The following is a 21,043-nucleotide window of genomic DNA, read 5'->3' on the forward strand; positions in this document are numbered from 1 at the left end:
CATCAAATTAATTGATTTGGGAATACTGAACCACCTTTCCATCCCAGGAATAAATTCCATGTGATTGTGGTGAATGATTTTTTTAATGTATTGTTGGATTCAGTTTCCTACTACTTTTGCTGAGGTTTTTTGCATTTATGTTCATGAGAGATATTATCCTGTGGTTCTCCTTTTTTGTGGTATCTTTATCTCATTTATGGGTAACACTGGTCTCACAGAATGAATTTGGATGTTCTCCTTCCTCTTCTATTTTTTTGGGGGAATAGTTTGAGAAAAATAGGTATTAGCTGTTCTTTAAGTGTTTGGTAGAATTAATCTGGGAGGCCATCCAGACCTGGACTTTTGTTTGTTGATAATTTCTTGATTAATGATACAATTTCATTGCTGGCAATTTGTCTGTTAAAGTTTTCTATCTTTTCCTGTTTGAGTTTTGGTAGTTATATGTTTCTAGGTTTTCCAATTTATTGACATATAATTTTTTATAATATTCTCTTACATTCATTTTATTTCTGTAGTGTTGGTTGTGATTTTGCCTCTGTCATTATTGATTTTATATGAATCCTCTCCCCCTTTTTCTGTGTGATGAGTCTCACTAGAGGTTTATCAATTTTGTTGATCTTTGCAAAGAACCAGTTCCTGGTTTCATTAATCTGTTCTATTGCTTTTTTTACTTTCAATGTCATTTATTTATGCTCTAATCTTAATTATTTCCTTCCTTCTTCTGGTTTTGAGTCTTGTTTGTACTTCTTTTTCTAGCTTCTTAAGGTGTAAGTTTAGGTTGCTTAATTGAGATTTTTCTTGCTCTTTGAGTTGATGTATTGCCACATACTCTCCTTTTAGAACTGCTTTTGCTGCATCCCAAAGACTGTTGTGTTTTCATTTTCATTTCCATGTAATTTTTTATTCCTTTGATTTCTTAGTTGACACATTTGTTGTTTAGTAACATGTTATTTAACCTCCATGTATTTGTGTTCTTTCCAGATATTTTCTTGTGGTTGACCTAGTTTCATAACATTGTGGTCAGAAAAGATGCATGGTATGACTTCACATTTTTTAATTTGTGGAGATTTGTTTTGTAGCCTCTGTGATCTCTTCTGGAGAATGTTCCATGTGCACTTGAAAAGAATGTATCTTCTGCTGTTTTGGGATGGAATGTTCTGACTATATCTGTTAGATGCCTCTGGTCCAGTGTGTCATTCAAAGCCATTGTTTCCTTGTCGATTTTCTATTTGTATGATCTGCCCATTGACGTAAAGTGGGATGCTAAAGTCCTTTACTATTATTGTGTTACTATTGATTATTTCCTTTATGTTTGTTAATAAAAGCTTTATGCATTTGCGTGCTTCCATGTTCGATGCATGAGTATTTACAATTGTTATATTTTCTTATAGGATTGTCCCCTTTATTATTATATAGTGTTTTTCTTTGTATCTTGTTACAGCCTTTGTTTTAAAGTCCATTTTGTCCAATATAAGTATTGCTATGCCAGCTTTCTTTTGACATCCATTTCTATGATGTTTCTCCATCCCCTCACTTTCAATCTGCAGGCAACTTTAGGTCTATAAGTCTCTTGTAGGCAGCATATAAATGGGTCTTGGTCTTTCATCCATTGTCTTTTGGAGCATTTAGATAATTTATATTCAAAGTGATTATTGATAGATATGTATTTATTTCCATTTTGTTACTTGTTTTGTGGCTGTTTCTATAGATTTTCTCTGATCCTTTCTTCTCTTGCTCTCTTAGGGTTGGCTGGCTTCTTTTAGTGATATACTTGGATTCCTTTATCTTTGCATATCTATTATAGGTTTTTTTTGTTTGTTTGTTTGTTTGTTTGTTTTTACTTGTGGTTACTCTTAGGTTTGTATATAACATCTTCTGCATATAGCAGTCTATATTAAGTTGATGGTTGCTTAAGTTTGAACCCATTTTTTGCTCCTCTCCCTCCAACCCCACATTTTGGTTATATGGTATCATATTTTACATCCTTTTATTTTGTGAATCCCTTGACTTATTTTTACAGATATACTTACTTTTACTGCTTTTATGTTTCCTACTTTTCTTACTCTTCTTTATAGTCTTTCTTTCCCACTCAAAAAGTCCTTTATGTTTCTTGTAAGGCTGGTTTAGTGGTCATGAACTCCTTACCTTTTGCTTGTCTGAGAAACTCTTTATTTATCCTTCTATTCTGAATGATAGCCTTGCTGGATAGAATATTCTTGGCTGCAGACTTTTTCCTGTCAGCACTTTGAATAGATCATGCCACTCCTTTCTGGCTTACAAAGTTTCTGTTGAAAAATCTGCTCGTAGCCTTATGGGGTTTCCCTTGTATGTAACTGTCTTCTTTTGCTACTTTTTATTAAAAAAAAAAAAATATATATATATATATATATATATATATATATATATATATATATATTTATTTCAGGGAGTGGGGAGGAGCAGAGGAAGAGGGAGGGAGAGAATCTCAAGCAGACTCCTCCCCACTGAGCCCAGAGCCTGACATGGGACTCAATCCCAGGACCCTGAGATCATGACCAGAGCTGAAATCAAGAGTTGGAACCTCAACTGACTGAGCCATCCAAGTGCCCTCTTTTGCTGCTTTTAAGATTTTTTTTTTTAATAGTACTTTTTACCATTTTTACCAGGTGTCTTGGCATGGACCTCTGAGAAGATCCACTGAAGCCTAGGTGAGTGGGGCTTGGTGTAAACAAGTCAGTTAGTAGATGGTGGTACCCTGCTGGTTCCCACAGGTAGCTGTGTGTTTATGCTGAGGGGCAAGGGAGGGAGAGGACATCTGACAGCTCTTTTGTTCCTGAAGGGGTCTTCCAATGATCTCTGCCCCTCCACACATGCTCTGAGATGAGTAAATAGCTTTCCCTCCCATATACTCCAGACACTTTTCAAACTGCTGCTTCTAGGCTGTGTCGGCATGGACTCTTTGTTGTGCTGTCTCTTTAAAGACAGGCATTCAGCTTCCTATTCCCCTCTCGGCTCTCCCAGAACTGAGCCCCCCAAGTTTCAAGTCCCTCTGGTTAAGTTCTGGTAAGAACTCACAAAATTTGGACCTCTTGACTTCAAAGCCAAATGTTCTGGAGATTTGTCTTCCCTGTGCAGGCTCCCCCAAGTATTAGTCTATTTCTCTCTCCTCTCCTCACCCAGGGCTGCCCCATCCCCCAAGGACAGCCATCCCATTTCATTCCACCCTTTGTGCCCTCTTTGATGTGGCTTCTTCTTGGCTTTCAGTGGCGGAGTTTGTTCCATTAGTCTTCCAGACATCTTCTGGGTTATTCACACTGATGCGTTACTGCGTTGTATTTGTGGGACAAGGTGATCTTAGAGTCCTCTTACTCTGTCATCTTCCCAGTCTCGCCCTGAAGAAGGTAAGTTCTTAATGTGCAGTCTAAACATTGCGATGGATAGAAAGTATAACTTGTTATTTCAATGAAATATTGCCCAGAAACTTTGGTTTCACACAGAGTCAGGCCTGCAGTTAGAACAGTGCAGTCACGTGAACATGCTCGTTAACTCCATATATGTAAGCATTTTAAAAATTTTTTTTAATTCTTTTATAAACATATAATGTATTTTTAGCCCCAGGGGTACATGTCTGTGAATTGCCAGGTTTACACACTTCACAGCACTCACCACAGCGCTCCCCCCGTCAATGTCCATAACCCCACCACCCTCTCCCAACCCCCCTCCCCCCAGCAACCCTCAGTTTGTTCTGCAAGATTAAGAGTTTCTCTTATGGTTTTTCTCCCTCCTGATCCCATCTTGTTTCATTTATTCTTTTCCTACCCCCCAAACCCCCCAGGTTGCCTCTCCACTTCCTCATATCAGGGAGATCATATGATAGTTGTCTTTCTCCGATTGACTTATGTATATGTAAGCATTTTAAAGCTTCATTTATCTTTTGGTATTAAGACATTGCTTTTATGGGACAGTCTTTCCAACATGAGAAAACCATTGGGAATGAAAAGCAATAAAAATATAATTCAGGTTGCTCTGTATTAATTTTATTCCCCATTATCTACAGTTGAACAAGGATCTTCCTCCTACTTTATTCACTTCCCTGACTGCACGAGTCCCCACCTTACAGAGATTATTTAATGACATCATAGAAGGAATGATGTCACACTTTCAATATTATGACTTAAGTGTCGGCTTACGCAAAAGGAACAGATGGCTGCAAGAGAGAAAAACCCTTGTTTAAATTAGACTAAAACCAGAAGTTGGCTCTGAATTGGGAAGCGTAATTAAAACTTTATTTTAAAATACATTTCACAGTTTATATACCCTAGGAAGAGCTTTTTACCATATGAACTTTCCAGCTGCCACATAGCACAAAAGAGCTTGCGTTTTTCATGTAAGGCGGTACACAGTTCAGGGAATGATGGTATTGAGAAGAGTGAAGATAAATCTCATAGACATAGCAATCCTATTTGTTAAAATGTCACATTCCATGGGAATGGTGTCAGACTCATGAAAAATTTCTTCAGAAAAGAAAATTGCTGGTAGAAGGTTTGGGTGGGTGTAATGCACTGGAGAGAATACCTGACCAGTGCCGCCTTTGGCCCCCCATATGGGCTGGTCTGCCCATATGTCTGCTAAAGTGTAGCATACAATGTGGGATACTCCACAAATATCAATTACCAGCATAACTTAATTGTATTTTATTTGGGATTATTTCTGTATTTTAAGATGTTCTGCTGCCTTTCAGTCTGTCACACATTTGTCTGGACTTTTTAAAAAAATTATTAAGATACAGGTCCTGCAATGAAAGGAAATCCATGATAAACAATAATGGGGGGGGATCCACATAACACTTTAGGGGTTAGGAGTAATTTTTCTTAACCCCTTTTGACAGATGAGCAAAGGACTGGAAAGGCTTAAGTGACTTGTTCAAGATCACACAAAAGTGCTGGTGTCGTTACCAGAAATTAAGCCACATGACTCCAGCACCCCGTTTCTCCATCATCCCACGTGTGTGTAGAACACACTTAGAAGGAAGGCACATTCCAGGGATGAAGGATTAGCTGCAGCCAATATCATCACACAATTTTAACCTCAAATGTATTCAGAGTTTGTGTTTCTATGTCAGTGAGTACTCTCCAGAAACCAACGTAGATCTTTATATAAAATTTGGCCACAGTGTGACAAGTTATAGACAAGCGGCCATAATGACATGTTTAAAAGCATCTAGGCTCTTTTTTTTACCCCCTAGTTTTTCTTTCCTATCATCTGCCATAGCGAGAGCAGAAGAAATGTCGGTGGACATTAGTAAATTTTGAAAAGGGGAGTGTTCTTATTACTTATTTTCTTTTAAAGACTCTCATTTGCTTACCAGACCTCTCTCTACTTTGTTGCCTGAACTGATTTCTTTAGTTTTTCACTCCATGGTAGGATCTGAGCCAATATGACTAAATAAGTTGTCTTTACTATAAATAATGTGCACAATGTATATAATCTACAATGTGTACTCATTCCTCTCAGACATACTCTCCTTATGCACATAATGCATGCATATGTATAATGCTAATAATAAACTGTTAAGAACTACGGCACTGTACACACAGGATTCTAGATGTTCTAAACCATTTCACGTGCATGACATACCAATTGTTCGTTCTTTAAAATCCTACCATCCTACTTAAGGATATAAAGATGTTCGGAACCATTTACATTTGCCAGATATTTCCCTGGAATTGATTTTGAGTGATCCCATGTTAATTCACTAGTATTTATAGGAATTAAAAACATGCAGTTCTGAGGATACCAGATAATTTTTTTGTGGCTTTTCAAAGACAACTGTAAAGTTAAAAGTCACCACAATTATAATCCAATTATCAGTTTGAAGGCAGAGAATGTGTCATGTTCCCTGCTCTATCCCAGTGTCTGGTATATGAGGCACTTGATAAATATTTGTTGAACGAATAAATAAATGAATGAATGAAGTAATACTCTACCCTCTTCCTTCATCTAATTGAAAGCATGAAAAAAAATGTATCAAAATTGTATCCTTTAAAGAATTAGGTGAATTTGGCATGAACAATCAGTGGTACAGAGAATAAAATGGCTTATTAGCTCATTCCTCATGCTCTCACTTCTCTTTCAAAACCCTTGGGTCAACTACTTCTACCCTCCACAGGGAGCAATTTTCCAAGAGAGAGGTGGGCTATATTCCTGCGCCTAACTATTATTGTGCCTCTCATCAAACTCTAGGCCCTAGATTTCCATCAAAGCCCTGTGCTTCGTTAGATAGATAACCAAGTAGAAAAAAGATGGAGACATAGCACCTGTCTTTTGCCCTCCCAGAGACTCAAAACTTAATCAGGAAATAGTTAGTACCCCAATGCTTTCCAGCCCTGTCCTTTTACCCAGCTTTCACTGGTAATGAAAGAATCTTATTGTCACAAAAATACCTACAGCTACCCTATTGTACACGATGGATAAAATATCCTTGGAGGTGAACTGCGAAAAGACCATCCAAGGGCTATCTTCTTGAATCCCACACACCCTGTATTAGACCAGGGCAGAGACTGTACTGGGATTCTATGCTCACTGGAAAGGTAGGTAGAGTTTTAACAGGTAGTATAATTATAATAAAAAGGGCATAAAGCCTTTGTAGATTAACAACCCAAACAGGGACACCTAAGGGCTGGTGTTATTTTGCAATAACTGTTGACTTTGGGTGGCTGTAGCTGTGAAGGGCAGCCCCCTGCCCTGTTCCCTAGGGCTAAATTCACAGCCGTCCATAGGCACGTCCACAGGCCCGTATTTCTTGAAGAGAACAGATGGTGAGGGGAGGGCCTAGACACAGAAGCAGATTTATCTTGTCAAAGTTGCTATCTCTAGGTAAACGACCTTAAGCAGGTCATACATGGTCACATGACAACAGTGTGGTTCAGGGGTGTCCTGAGGTGTCCGCCATTCATTAACTCTTCCTTCTCAGCCTCCCAACTGCTCCTTTTGGATCAGTAGTGGCAGTTTTGCTGTTGCTGCTGTTGGGGGTGTGTATGTGTATGTGCGTGCATGTGTCTACATGTATTTAAAGAGAGAATGCCTTATGCATGAATGCTAGTGAAGATTTATCTACCTTCAAAATATTTCACTGCTTTAACGTGACTGTGGACATCCTGGAGTATTTTATTTTGTGTTCTCAAATGATAGAAGTCCTACCTTGAAGGGGGTAAAAGCACCCTTCTTATAGGTAGTCAAATCTGAGCGTCGGTCCTGGTGAAAGCCCAGTGTTCTAAAAGCAGTTGTGGGGCAAAGCCAGTGTCTGGACCCGTCATCTCGCAATCACAACAGCTCGGGGTTCAGAGCCTTCTCCTTGATGCCTGAAAAGGCATGGTGGGATGACTCTGTGTTTTGTTGGGTTTGCTTTTCCTGGAGGTCTTGTTTTCCGAATGGTCTACTTTTTATGTGCTGTCTGTGTATTTCCTTGCAGGAAATACATGCCCTTTTATGATATGTCCCCATTATAAAAGCTGAAATCCTTGCCCTTTCAATACAGATCAGATTGTGTGTGCACCCTGGCAGACCTCAGGAGTCTGTGAAAGGCTGACCTAGTCACACTTCAGCCTGGCGACTGTCTTGCTGTGAACACCCACATCAAAAAGCCAAAGTTGCCAGCATCTGCCTTCCTGAGTATTATTATTATTATTATTATTTTACTTTATTCCATTTGTTTTTCCAAATGCACTACTTTTTTTTTTTTCCTGAAGCCATTTTTGCCCAGTCGCCTCTTCCCTGAAATGTTCCTACTTCTACGTATTTATTTCTTTAGGCACTGGAACCCCGCATTGTCCTTAATATAGGTTCAGAATGGGTGGGCTGCTCTCAGAATGGTCTCAGGATTTCCCAGCATGCTCTGAATTTGTCTGATGTCAGGCCAACCTCTCAGTTCCATCCTGAGCCATTCTAGAGGGAGGCACTGGAAAGGCAGCCACTGAAAATCAGATAATATAGCTTTGTTATTCAAAAGAAAATACACATATGTGTACAATATATTGGTTTTATGAGCCAGGATGTCCTACTGTACTTAGAGTTAAGATTTATTTCTCCATTTCCAACAAAAGCTTCCTTTCTACTAACAAGCATAATTTTCTAACTTACCTACATGTCTACCTCTAAAAAGAATCAGAAAGATTCTTTAAGGATCATCATGAGCCAGTTCAAGCAGTATGGTAGATGAAATATTCACGAAAAGCCTTTCCTACATAGTGCATGTAAAATACTGAAGAACATGAAAGGGGAAAAAATCATATTTTTAAATGCTTGGTTAGGCTGGTGGGGAAACAAAGGACTTGCTCATGGTGCAGAAACAAGGGAACAGAGAAAGTGAGAGGTAAGGCGAGACCTAGAGCACCCATCTGCCTGGTGTGGGGTCAGTTAATGGGCCAAAGCGAGACAGAGCCCAGCCTGGATAATTAGGAGGTAAACTGCAGACACAGTTCCCATCAGCACATAAAGGGAGTGTGACCTCACCCCACATAACACCCATGGGGGCAGAGGAGGAGGTAAAAATCTGGTCCATAGAGGGAGTCTTTGGAGATTATATGCCTTTCTCGGTCTTGTTTTCTGGTGAAAGGGAAGCAGACTGGGAAAAACCATCTCCAGTAAGAATCCACAGCTGCAAGCCTGCATTCACTGGGTTTAGGAGCCAAAATTCATAGACCTTGTGTGATTCTAAACCCCTCAAGTGAAAAGTTTCAAGAGCCACAAAAAGGGGTTCCTGGGTGGCTCAGTTAGTTGAGCGTCCGACTCTGGTTTTGGCTCAGGTCATTATCTCAGGGTCGTGAGATCAAGCCCCACACTGGGTTCTATAGTCAGCGTGGAGTCTGCTTCAGATTCTCTCTCCCTCTCCCTCCTGCTCACTCTCTATCTCTCTCTAATAAAGAAATAAAAATCTTAAAAAAAAATAAAGAGTCACACAAAAACCCAAATACTGTATGATTCCACCTGTATGAGGAAGTTAGAGTCATCAGATTCATAGAGGTGAACTGTAGAATGGTGGTTGCCTTGGCCAGTGTGGAGGAGGAGTGGGGAGTTGTTTAGCGGGTGAGAGTTTCAGTTTGGCAAGATGAAGATTTCTGGAGTTTGGTTGCATAACAATATGGATGTATTTAACACTACTGAATTTTATACTTCAAAATGGATGTAAGATGGTAAATTTTATATTATGACCATTTTACCACAAAAAAATAATTTTTTTTAAATTTTTAGAAATTGAGTTTAAAGTAGTCCCAGATTGGTAGTACTCTCTAACTGCCTACAAGAAATGAATAAAACAAGCCAACAAATGAATAGGGGGAAAAAATCCTTCAGCCTAGGACTCATAATCATTTCCAGGATCACAATAACATTTGTTTTAGTATGAGAAAGTAACTTCACATGAATGAGAACCCAAAGAACCAACAAACTATAAAATCGGGGAGAAAAACATTAGAAATTAGGGGCGCCTGGGTGCCTCAGTGGGTTAAGCCACTGCCTTCAGCTCAGGTCATGGTCTCAGGGTCTTGGGATCGAGCCCCACATCGGGCTCTCTGCTCAGCAGGGAGCCTGCTTCCCCCTCTCTCTCTGCCTCCTGCTCTGCCTACTTGTGATCTCTGTCTGTCAAATAAATAAATTAATCTTTTAAAAAAGACATTAGAAATTAGATTTATCAATCACAAGGTAAATATATGTTTAATTTTTTTTTGGAAGATTGAATTGAAAACATACTGAAGGAAAAAAGAAATTATCAAAATTCACCAGTCAGGGGCACCTGGGTGGCTCAGTGGGTTAAAGCCTCTGCCTTCAGCTCAGGTCATGATCCCAGGGTTCTGGGATTGAGCCCCGCATCTGGCTCTCTGCTCAGCAGGGAGCCTGCTTCCTCCTCTCTCTCTCTGCCTGCCTCTCTGCCTACTTGTGATCTCTGTCAAATAAATAAATAAAATCTTAAAAAAAAAATTCACCAAGCAGAATTAAAAAGTAAACTAATAGGTGCTCCTGGTGGCTCAGTCGGTTAGGTGTCTGATTCTTGATTTCCGGTTGTGGGATTGAGCTCTGTGTCAGGCTCCATGCTCTGCGTGCAGGGCCTGCTTAAAGAATCTCTCTCTCCTTCTCTCTCTGCCCCATCCTCTCTCCCTGATGCTAGCTCTTGCTTGCACTCTCTCTCTCTAAAAAAAAGAGACACTCCCACCCTCATCAAAAGTATATGCCCATGACTACAGAGCCTCTTGTCAGTTAGAGCTAGATTTTCCATAACACATTGCCAGTCTATGCCTCCTTCCCACAAAACCAAGTAGGTTTCAACACCTTAAATCTAAATATCCAAAATAAAGAATGGTAAAACCTTAAAAAAAAAAAAAAAGTAAACCAATAGAGAGGTGTCTGAATGGTTCAGTCGGTTAAACATCTGACTCATGATTTAGGCTCAGGTCATGATCTCTTGGGTGCAGCAATGAAGCTCTATGAGGGGCTCTGTGCTCAGGAGGGAGTCTGCTTGAGATTCTCTCCCTCTGCCCCTTCCCCCATGCATACTTGCTCTCCTCCAAAATAAATAAATAAGTCTTTTAAAAAAGTAAACACATAGAATTTATAGAATTTTTTTAGAAGGACTATAGTTTTATGTTTTCTGTTCTTAATATTATAAACCAAATTAATAGAGCAGGCAGCAGATTATTTTGCTGGAGAGAGAAGTAGTAAATAGGAAGATAGAACTTTCAGAAAATGGGTCCAATATGCAAAGGGATGGAAACATGAACGAGATGGTAAAAGACCTGCAGGACAGGTAATCAGATCCTACGTATATCAAACTGAAGTTTATGATGAAAATAATCACAAAGATACAGATGAAGCACTATTTGAAGAGACAATCACTCAAGTTATCCAGAAACAAATGAAAAATACATCTTCATATCCAGGAATCCCAGGCATACACGATAAAAAATTCACACTGAGATAGATCATAGTGCAGAGAGAGACTCCCAGAGACAAAAATGTCAAAAAAAGAAAGAAATGGCAGGTTACTTCCAAGGAAGCATAACTAGGGTCAGTGGATATGTCAGTTGAAAATGGGATATCTTAGAAAAATAACTTTTAAGTAGAATTGTCTATTTTAATTAATTATTATAAATTACCTATTCCATTTAATTATCTCTTATGAATAAAGGAATGAAGGCATTTTCAGATACATATATACTAAGTATTTATTACCAAAACAGATACTTACTGAGGGAACTTCAAATTGTGTACTTTAGGAAATTCAAGGATAAAGATCTGAGATGAAGACGGAATAGTGAGCAAAGAAAACAGCAAACAGAAAGGCTAATCTTAATATACACTGACCATTTAAATGTTTGATGATAATAAGATAATGTCTAATTACTGGGATTAAAAAAATGACACCTATCCTGGAAAAAAAATAGTATGTAAGTTAGATGATAAGTGATTGAAGTCAAAGGATTCTAAAGTCTGTATTGCCAGGGAGGTTGGTAAAATATTTCTTATATTTAAAATTTGACATGTTAAATATCCATGTTACATTTTCTGTTATAACCATTGAGAGGATAGAAATAGCATAGATACCTTCCAAAGTATTAAAGTGCAGAAGGTGAAAAAAATCAATAAAAGAAATCGAGAAAGGATGACATTAACTATGACAAAAAGAAAAAGGCAGGGGGGCACCTGGACAGCTCAATTGGCTAAGTGTCCAACTCTTGGTTTTGACTCAGGTCATGATCTTGGGGTCCTGAGAGCGAACTCCGCTTTGGGCTCCACGCTCAGTGAGGCGTCAGCTTGAGATTCTCTGCCTCTGCCCCTCCCCCACTCATACACTCATGTGTGCGTGCTCTCTCTTTCTCAAATAAATAAATAAATAAAATCTTAAGGAAAAAAAGAAAAAGTGGAACAAACATTTTAGTAAACATAGTCAATGTAAAAAAAAACCTGAAGTGTTCATATAGGAGAAGAGACTAGATAAAACCCAAAACCCAGCCACATGCTAGGTGTGTGTAAAATGTATCTAATTTATAAAACTAACAAAGAGAGATCAGGATAGTCACATTAATATCAGATAAAGAAGCCTTAAAAACGAAAAGCATTACTCAAGAGATAAACCAGTTCAATATATGTTGAAATCAGTTTCAATTTGCCAGGAAAGTGAAACAACTTTATATGCACATGAAGGCATAGCTTCAAATTTTATATATATAAAACCTGATATATGTACAATGAGAAATTTAAAAATCCGCCATAATAGATTTTAACATACTTCTTTTTTTGTAACCAATAGATTGAGCGGTCACAAAGTCAGTAGGAAGACAGAATATTTGAACATGGTTACTAACTGTAGTCTAATGGACCTCTGGAGAACCTAATAACAACAGAATACGATGTTTTCAAAAACCCGAGAAATATTTATAAAATTTAAAAATATATACTATCTTACTCATTTTCATGCCATACTTCACACTGTTTAAAAGATATTAAAAAATCATCCTTCTGGATTAAAGACGCTACATATGTTCAAAATCATACAAGGTAACATTATCAAATACATTATTTTAAATTCATATGAACTTACCCTAGATCTTACAGCAAATGATTGAGTCAAGATGTAAAAGCAGGAGTCTCTGGGTCCAAAGATTCTATTCTTCATATTAGGATACATTACCTCTAAGATGGGGATCTAGAACCATCCTCTTCTTTATCAGTACAACCGGAAGATATTCAAAATAGCCATATATTGATCTTGATACCAACCCAGTTGCCAGAAAATTGCCTTTACCTTGATGTTCTGTCAGTCCATTAATATCACCCCCTGCATTCTGCCACAATTGTAAGTTTTAAATTCTTTTCAGCACAGGATTTTATAACATTTCTATTAAGTAGAAGCATATTATCAGTGCACGCTGTAGAACTATTAGTTTATCAAAGAGCAGAATGCCAGGTGTGACGGTGAGGGGCCACCAGTCTGTTAATATGGCTTTACTCCAATAGGCAAGATATTAGTAATTGTAATGTGTTATTAGTATTAGTCTCATTTGTCCTGTGTTAATTTCTTTTTTTTTTTAATTTTATTTATTTATTTGACAGAGATCACAAGTAGGCAGAGAGGCAGGCAGAGAGAGAGGGAGAGGCAGGCTCCCTGCTGAGCAGTGAGCCCAATACAGGCCTCGATCGCAGGGCCCCGAGATCATGACCCGAGCTGAAGGCAGAGGCTTTAACCCACTGAGCCACCCAGGCACCTCTGTCCTGTGTTAATTTCTTAACCAATTTCATCTATAGGCTAATGTCTGGCCTTTGTAATACTGTTAGGTTTCTTCAAGAAACAAACTGCAGCCAACATCTGTTCAAACAAGATAGTCACTTATTTTGTGGACCCCTACATATCTAATATAATGAGTTGGGGGGGTTGAGTGGTGGGCTCCAAAAAGATATGTTCATGTTTTAACCCTCTGAACCTCTGAAAGTGATCCTGTTTGGAAAAAGAGTCTTTGCAGTTGTGATGAAGTTAGGGATCTCAAAGGAGATCATTTTGGTTTATCTGGGTAGACACGAAATCTAACGATATGTTGTTCTAAGAAACAAAAGAGGAGAAGACACAAACAGGAGGGGACCATGTAAAGAAAGAGGCAGAAATTAAAGTTATGTAGCCACAAGCCAAGGAATGTTTGGAACAATCAGACAATGAAAGAAGGAAGGTAGGATTTTACCCTAGAGCCTTTGGAGGAAGTGCAGTTCTGGCCTCCAGAGCTGTGAATAAGAAATCTCTTGTTTTAAGCCACCCAGTTTCTTATATTTTGTTATAGTTGCCATGGGAAACCAAGAATACTACCAAATAATATACCCATTACTATTATGTTTTGTTTTGTTTTTAAGATTTATTTATTTGAGAGAGAGAGAGTGGAGGGGAGGAGCAGAGGGAGAGGGAGAGAGAATCTGAAGCAGACTTCGGGCTCACCGTGGAGCCTGGAGCCCCATGCACAGCTCAGTCGCACAACTCTGAGATCATGACCTGAGCCAAAATCAAGAGTAGGATGCTTAACTGACTGAGCCACCCAGGCTTATGCCCCAGTATTATGTTTTATAATTGCATTTTCCCAAATTCGGATGACTCAAACCACCAGTCACAACAGCACATTTGAATATTTACATTTGTGGTTTTCTTCTCAGGGTGAAACCATTCACTTTCCCTTCCCTTTATATTTGCAGATAAATTTATCACTTTAACTACTGATAAATACTGAGCAAGTAGACTTGGCAGCTACTGTGGTATCAAAACTTGAGGCAAAGAAGTGAAGTACACAGGGACAATTCCTATGAAGGTTATGAAGGATTAAGTAAATGAAAAGAAATGATTTACACAAAATACCTAGAATACCAACAGCCCAGAGTCAGGACAGAGCTGGCAGCATTGACTTTTACTAATGTCTACTGTAAGATACTCTCATCCAGGTGGTTAGTGGTTTTCTGTAGGTGATTAGTATTCCACTAATCTGATGATATTATTTATTTGACCATCCATTATCATCTGGTGACTTGGACTCATTTGGAGAGAGTCTGCTTACCTATCAATGTGAGACATAACCGTTTTGGAGATGTCTACACCTGCTTCTTGCAATACTCGGATAATCTGAAATGGTGCACTTGGATTCCTTCCAGGATGAATAATAACAGGACAGCCTAGCTGAGCCTGAGCATGAGCTGTTGCTTGAAGAACCTTCCTTTCACTCTCAGCCAGAGGCCAGGAGCAGCCAATTTCTCCAATGACGCCACACTTGATACTAGTTCCATCAGCTCCATGGAGAATTTCATTAACGAGGACATCAGTAAGCTAAGGAAGAGCAGGAAAGAAAATATTTTAGAGACTACGGAACTGATCAACACAGAGTCACCACAGTAGGTGAATGGATTTATTCATTTGGTCATTCATTCTTTTAAAAATGTATCTGCCATCCATTCAATTAATATGCGTCCATGAGAAAGGCCAAATCTCAAATTCAGCAAGTTATTCTAAATCAAAGATTCAATATTATCTTACTGTGATTATTTGATGAGAAATCTGTGACTTTAGGAAGCTATGGGGGGAAAATGTGACTTCTTGAAAAGACATTCAGATGAGAAAAAAAAAAATCTATAATTTAACCTGAGAAACATCTAGAACATAAAAAGACTGCCCTTGAGCTACGTCAACTATATCAACTAATCCTTTAAATCTCCGTAATGTATGCGGTCCTTAATCCCATGCCGCACAAAAGAGTCACAGCACACAATACTCCTATGGCATTTTTTGATTCATAGGTATATTACTACTAAGAGTGATTGGAAGAAGGTGTAATGCTGACTTCCGGGTAGTCTTCAAACAATATAAGCATATAAAAAGGTAAAGACCTGACTGGAAAATGATACAGATAAAGTTCTGCGATACAAAGATTTTAACGATTAACTGAATCATTGTGAAGACTGCAACTGACATTCTTTGCCTAGCAAGCAGGCAAGGGAAGACATATACACATACAGACAATAGGTATAAACATGTATAAACACATCCAGGCATGTTCAGAAAGGGAGCACATATACATGTAAAGAAGCTTTGTGGCTAATTCTTTCTGTTTCTCTCTGGAAGCTTTCTTTCCTTCTGCCCATTCTTGCTTAAGATCCTATGATAACAAAACCAGGAATGGATTTTCTTCCACCCTTCCTGTTTTGTAAAAGAAGGAAACATACTCGCCCATGTGCCAATTCTCTGCCTGCCAAATTTCACCCTACCGTGAATTTTTATTGCTGGTTATGATAAAATCCAGAAGGGAAATCGGGGTTATGTAACTGAAGTTTATAATGGGAAAATGAGGTTTACAAATAGGCTGTGGTACCACTACAGAGCAGGAATACCAGATATCCCTGAATGTTAACACTCGGGGTTTTTCAGTGACTAGAGGGTTAAGCTCTCCTCCCTTGATGCTTTTTTCTTTAGGAGATGAAATGTTCCTAATTTGGGTCTCCACTGGCAGATGTCTTTGCTAGCTAGCACATTTCTGTAACATGCTACCTCTGAGTCAGTGACATTCCTTGGTGGGGATGACAGAGGGAAAATCCAGTGTCTGAGGTTCTGGACTTTCTGAATTGACACGCAAGTACTGCCCACGTCCTTGGGACTTCTCACCTGCTCTACCGACATGGCTCTGGTTTCCGGGGAGTGAGTTGCCTCCACGTAAAACCCAGCTCCAGCTATGATGTGGACGCCTGTCTCTTCTGCAAACCATCTCAGAGCCTTCATGTCTCGGCTAATCCCAACGGTCGTGTTCTCCACCACAGCCCCTCCACCTTTGGCTTTAAAATATAGCAGTTCTTCTCTTACGGCTTCCATCTCCTGATTCAGCCGAAGATTCTCTTTATGGGAATAAGGGTTTTTTTGAATCCAGAATAAGTTTTTCATCATAATAGGTTCCTGAGATGTGGCTTCATGACACAGAGGAGGCGGGTAGTAACAGCAGTCAAAGGTCATCGTCAGATGTTCATGAGTCAGGGTACGGCCCAGTTTGCTGGGCTCCATGGGGCCCAACACCGTCTGGACTTTCCCACTTAAGGAAGACATTTCTGGTGATACCAGTAAGAGGCTCTAAAAAGAGTGTTTTCTGGGGGAAAAAAAAAAAAAGAAAACTATAATCAGAAAATGTAACACACACATAAATTTTGTCCACTGGGGAGGGGAGGCTGTGAATGGATACCTGTGTAAGAAAGAGAATCAATGGAACTAGAGATATGATCCCACTTATCATCCTGCCAAAGCCAGAGTTAGTCTCTAGTAAATTGTTGAAGTTCACTGCAGCCTTCACCATGCATGGTGTTAAATGCCCCCGGCCACTTCCACTGGGACTCCTTCTGATTTAATCCCAGCCTCATCTACTGAAAATATTTCTTGGTATTCAGATCACAGTTTCCTTTTGCTTAATTTTATCTCATTAGTCACGCTGTACTTCCTTAGTTAATTCAACAATAATCTCCATTAAAAAAAAAAAACCTCCTCATAATCAATAACTTAGGTCAAAACCAGCCTTGTATCAGAAATTTTTCATTTGTTGCTTTTCAAATAAATTAAATAGACTGAGGCTATTGATCGTTCCATTACTCATTCACTATCCAAGAGAACAAACTTCTGTTGAAAGGTCCATCATGTGTCAGAAATTGTAGATTTAAATACGTAGGACAAAAATCTCTGACCTTGATGATTTAACAGGTTATTCCCCCAAAAAAACAACTGGGAGGGGGTGCGCCTAGGTTTACTAATAAAAAAACAAGAATAAAGACTTTCCTTGCTGTAGATGTTTTCTTTGGTCTAGCGCACATAGTCAGAAACACTTCGAAAATCATTAAAAGCAAAAATTCCGAGGCTCCTGAGTGGTGCAGTGGGTTAAGCGTCCGACTATGAGTTTCCGCTCAAGTCATGATCTCGGGGTCCTGGGATTGAGTCCCGTGTCGGAGGCGAAGGGGTCGGTGCTTAGTGGCGAGTCTGCCTGATGATTCTCTCTCTCTCCCTCTGCCCCTCCCCCGCCCATGTACCCACGCTCTTTCTCAAATAAATAAATCTTTTAAAAAGCAAAAATCCTTTGTTATAATGAAAGTGACTCTGATTGAAACTGAAAATTGCTGCTTCCAAAGAGTAAAAAACCTCTCTATTTTTCCTGTTTATTTTCATTTGCAATACAAACTAAGTAGTCACCAAGTTTCCCTCACTGACAACAAGAATCCCAGTTCCAGAGCTTTCATGCGTCCGTATGTTTCCTAAATGAAGGGATTCTTTTGGAAAGAAGAAGGCGCGACTGAAAGTGTGAAGACAAACACCTTCGTGGCCAGGAACCCCTGCCAGAAACAGTGGTCTACACGGAGTGCCGCCCGTATACATTCGGAGGGCGGTGACAAATTGACTGGGAACCAGGTAATACAAAATGCCTCCAAAGCTTTCAAGCTGTTCCTTAAAAAGACATTCTGAAGCCTCTGTTTTCTTCTCTGTAAATTAGAATAACAAAGCACATTTCCTAAGGTCAAAGGAATTCAATGAAATGAGCTACCAAGTATCAAAGCGACCACAGGTCTAGCACACAGCCCGCAGTTAACAAATTGACAGCTCTGTTCTGCTAGCAGGAGGAACTACTGTGTATTCCCTAGATGATTTTTTTTCAGAGGAAGCGTTTGGGTAGAGAGGAGATCATTTCGGGGAGAACAGGCAGAGGACGATGCACAGTGGTACATTCAAGAGACAAGGTGAAAAGAGACCAGGGATGGCGAAAAAGGAGCTCGGAGGCTAAAGCAGCTTTTATCCGCAATTATCTGGAACTGAGGAGTGGGATATATATTGGCCTAGAATGTGTAAATAATTGGTTCCGACTGTTTGACAGACAACTGTAGGACTTGTGGCTAGCATGGCCATTAGTTTTTGGTTGGTAGTGCTCTTCTGCAAGCCAAGCTTCCATCATTTAAATAATTCACATGTGACAGAAGCTGGTGTCTGTTTAGAGAGTCACTGTGTGCCTGCCAGTCACTGCACGGGGCAATGATTTTCCTTGACGATGTCTAGGACCACACTGTTCGATGCTTTATTCCCTGTTACTGAGAGCAAGGGATAGGTCACTAGTTCTTTCTGTTGACAAAAATCACAGTTCCATTCATGATCAATTCAATCTTCCATATGGGTTCATTTGTTCTTTCCTTCCTTTTGGCCGATGGGGCCAAGGAACTTGGATAAACTGATAAAACACTATCACTATCATTGCATGTCAACTAGGCTTCAATTTTTTTTATTTTTTATTTATTTGTGTTCATTTTTTTTAAGATATTATTTACTTATTTGACAGACAGAGATCACAAGTAGGCAGAGGCAGGCAGAGAGAGAGGAGGAAGCAGGTTCCCTGCTGAGCAAAGAGCACAATGCAGAGCTCTATTCCAGGACCCTGAGATCGTGAACTGAGCCGAAGGCAGAGGCTTAACCCACTGAGCCACCCAGACACCCCACAGTCTTCAATTTTTTAAAAAGGAAAAAAAAAAAAAAAAAAAGGCAACAACACTAGCCGTTTTACTAGAAAAGCACCAAACTGCATAGTTAATTGATACAGATTTGAAAGAGCAGTGTTAGTAAGTTTCAAACTCACCACCTGTGAATCTGTGAAAAAAAAAAAAAAAAAAAAAACAACAACAACAACAAAAAAAACCACTTAAGAAATGTCATCTCTCCTGGGAAATTCCTGAGGCAGAAGGAGTTGCTGTTTCCTATGATCACAAACGAGGTAACCCATACTTAAAGGATGAAAGAAAAAAACTGTAGCTGACGTTGCTCTAGGATGGAGTGTTTCCTTTGCTCAGACAGAGTCTGTATACAGCGCTCCTGGTTTCTGCCTAGTTACGTGCTGTTTCTGTAGGGCTCTTCCACCCACATTCGGCCTGAAAGCTGTTCTCTTAACAAGGTACAGGCAAGGGGCTACCATTGGCTTCCACCATGGAGTGAAGAGTTCACAGTGTGGGGTAGGGGAATGGACACTGAGAGCGGCCAGTGTACAGACAGGGGCGCCCCGCACGGAAAAAAGCAGGGCTTCCGGCACTTTGCAGGCATCCACGGGAAGCTTCCGCATTGCACACACCTGCTATGGAAGGTAGTGGGAAAAGCGACAGAGGAGCTATAAACGCAGTTGCCAAAAGCTCTGTTGTACTTCAAATGTGAAATCCGAGCAGTCAGAGACACCAAGGCTAGTCTGCAATTACCAGTATAAGCCTGGTCAAAGGAAACAATGCTTCGAACCCCAATGGATATGGAATCAGAAAAGAACACAAACTTCAAAGAAAAAAAAGAGAGAGAAGAAAACCAGTACTATACGGTTGAGCTGGAAACCAGAGACAATACATAGGATGTGTCATTTTTGAAAATACACGCATCAATTAACTTTTATAAATTTGCCAAACTGTTGGGAGATTTGGTGGTGGGTGGGTAGTTTGGAGGGCAATTTTCACTTTGTTTCCCCAAGATTTTGCCACAGTTATTTCACTCAGGCCGTTATGCTTAAGATTTTTCTGTCCCCCTGAGTTGAATATCCATTTTGGTTACACTCCTCATTTCAGAGGATAGAACTTCTGAAAATTTTACATTCAAATGACTGTCCTCCAGGGTTTTGTAGACTCAAGCCCTTTTCCTGCCCCTGCCTCTCCCACACCTGGTCCTGGACCTGGCTGAAGCTTTGCAATTTTAGATGCAGGGGTCACACTGGCAGGTTGATATTGGGTGAATTGATTTTCAGTTCACCTCCCCAAGAACTGCGTTTAAGTTCGAATCTTGTAATAAATCCTTGTTCCATTTCACCTATAGCTGTTTTCTTTCCCTGATCAAACCCCTACCTGATTTTAAAACAAACAAAAAAACGGGAAAGCATTTCAGAGTTTCATGCAGGAGAAAGTATAAACTGAATAACTAGCAGCCCCACGGAGAATGGATGAAGGGGAGCCTGTGCATCTGCAGAGACCAGTGGGGACATCGCTAGAACCTGGGGAAAAAAATCAGTTGGTGGCTTGGTCTGAGAAGATGCCAGTGGAGATGGTGAGAAAGCAGAAGTGGCACGAGATACTGGAAGTTTCTAACTGGACTTGCTGCTTCTATAAAAGCATCCCCCAAATAATGGGTTCCTAAAAAAAAAAAAAGAAAAAAGTGTCTTCTGGTACAAATAGGCAGGCACTTCTATGGGGCGGGCGGGCGCGTATCACACAGAGCAGCAGTACTCTATAAACACTGCCCTTAGCGCTGACATTTGATCTGTGACCAAAACATTTTTAAAACCACATAATATTTTTTAAGGCTTGTTTGAATACTTCCATCATGTGCAGGTTCAATCCTGTGACATGTCTTCTCTCAGTGTTAGTCTGGTGGCTGAACAATGGGACACAGAGTTTCGTCCTCACACCCACCACCTGCCCAGATATGTATGGTTCTAAGGCTCTACTGCATGGAGGCTTATGACTTTTCATATTAAGCGTCATCAAAAAAATCAGTAACCAGGCCTGAATAAGGAGAATG

At 39.7% G+C, this 21,043-nt stretch overlaps 1 protein-coding gene across 1 annotated transcript in view; it reads right to left on the bottom strand.

The window, feature by feature from the left end:
* PTER (phosphotriesterase related) overlaps nucleotides 1-21,043 on the bottom strand; it is a 66,929-nt gene that overhangs the window by 16,999 nt on the left and 28,887 nt on the right. The window contains exons 2-3 of the mRNA XM_032880908.1: nucleotides 16,154-16,625; nucleotides 14,559-14,824 (exon numbers count right to left, since the gene is read on the bottom strand). Coding sequence (XP_032736799.1) covers nucleotides 14,559-14,824; nucleotides 16,154-16,585 — 698 coding nt within the window. The 5' untranslated portion in view covers nucleotides 16,586-16,625. The remainder of the gene's footprint in view (nucleotides 1-14,558; nucleotides 14,825-16,153; nucleotides 16,626-21,043) is intronic.

The sequence above is a fragment of the Lontra canadensis genome, unplaced genomic scaffold (genome assembly GCF_010015895.1).
Source record: "Lontra canadensis isolate GAN:19392208 unplaced genomic scaffold, GSC_riverotter_1.0 scaffold72, whole genome shotgun sequence".
NCBI lineage: Eukaryota > Metazoa > Chordata > Mammalia > Carnivora > Mustelidae > Lontra > Lontra canadensis.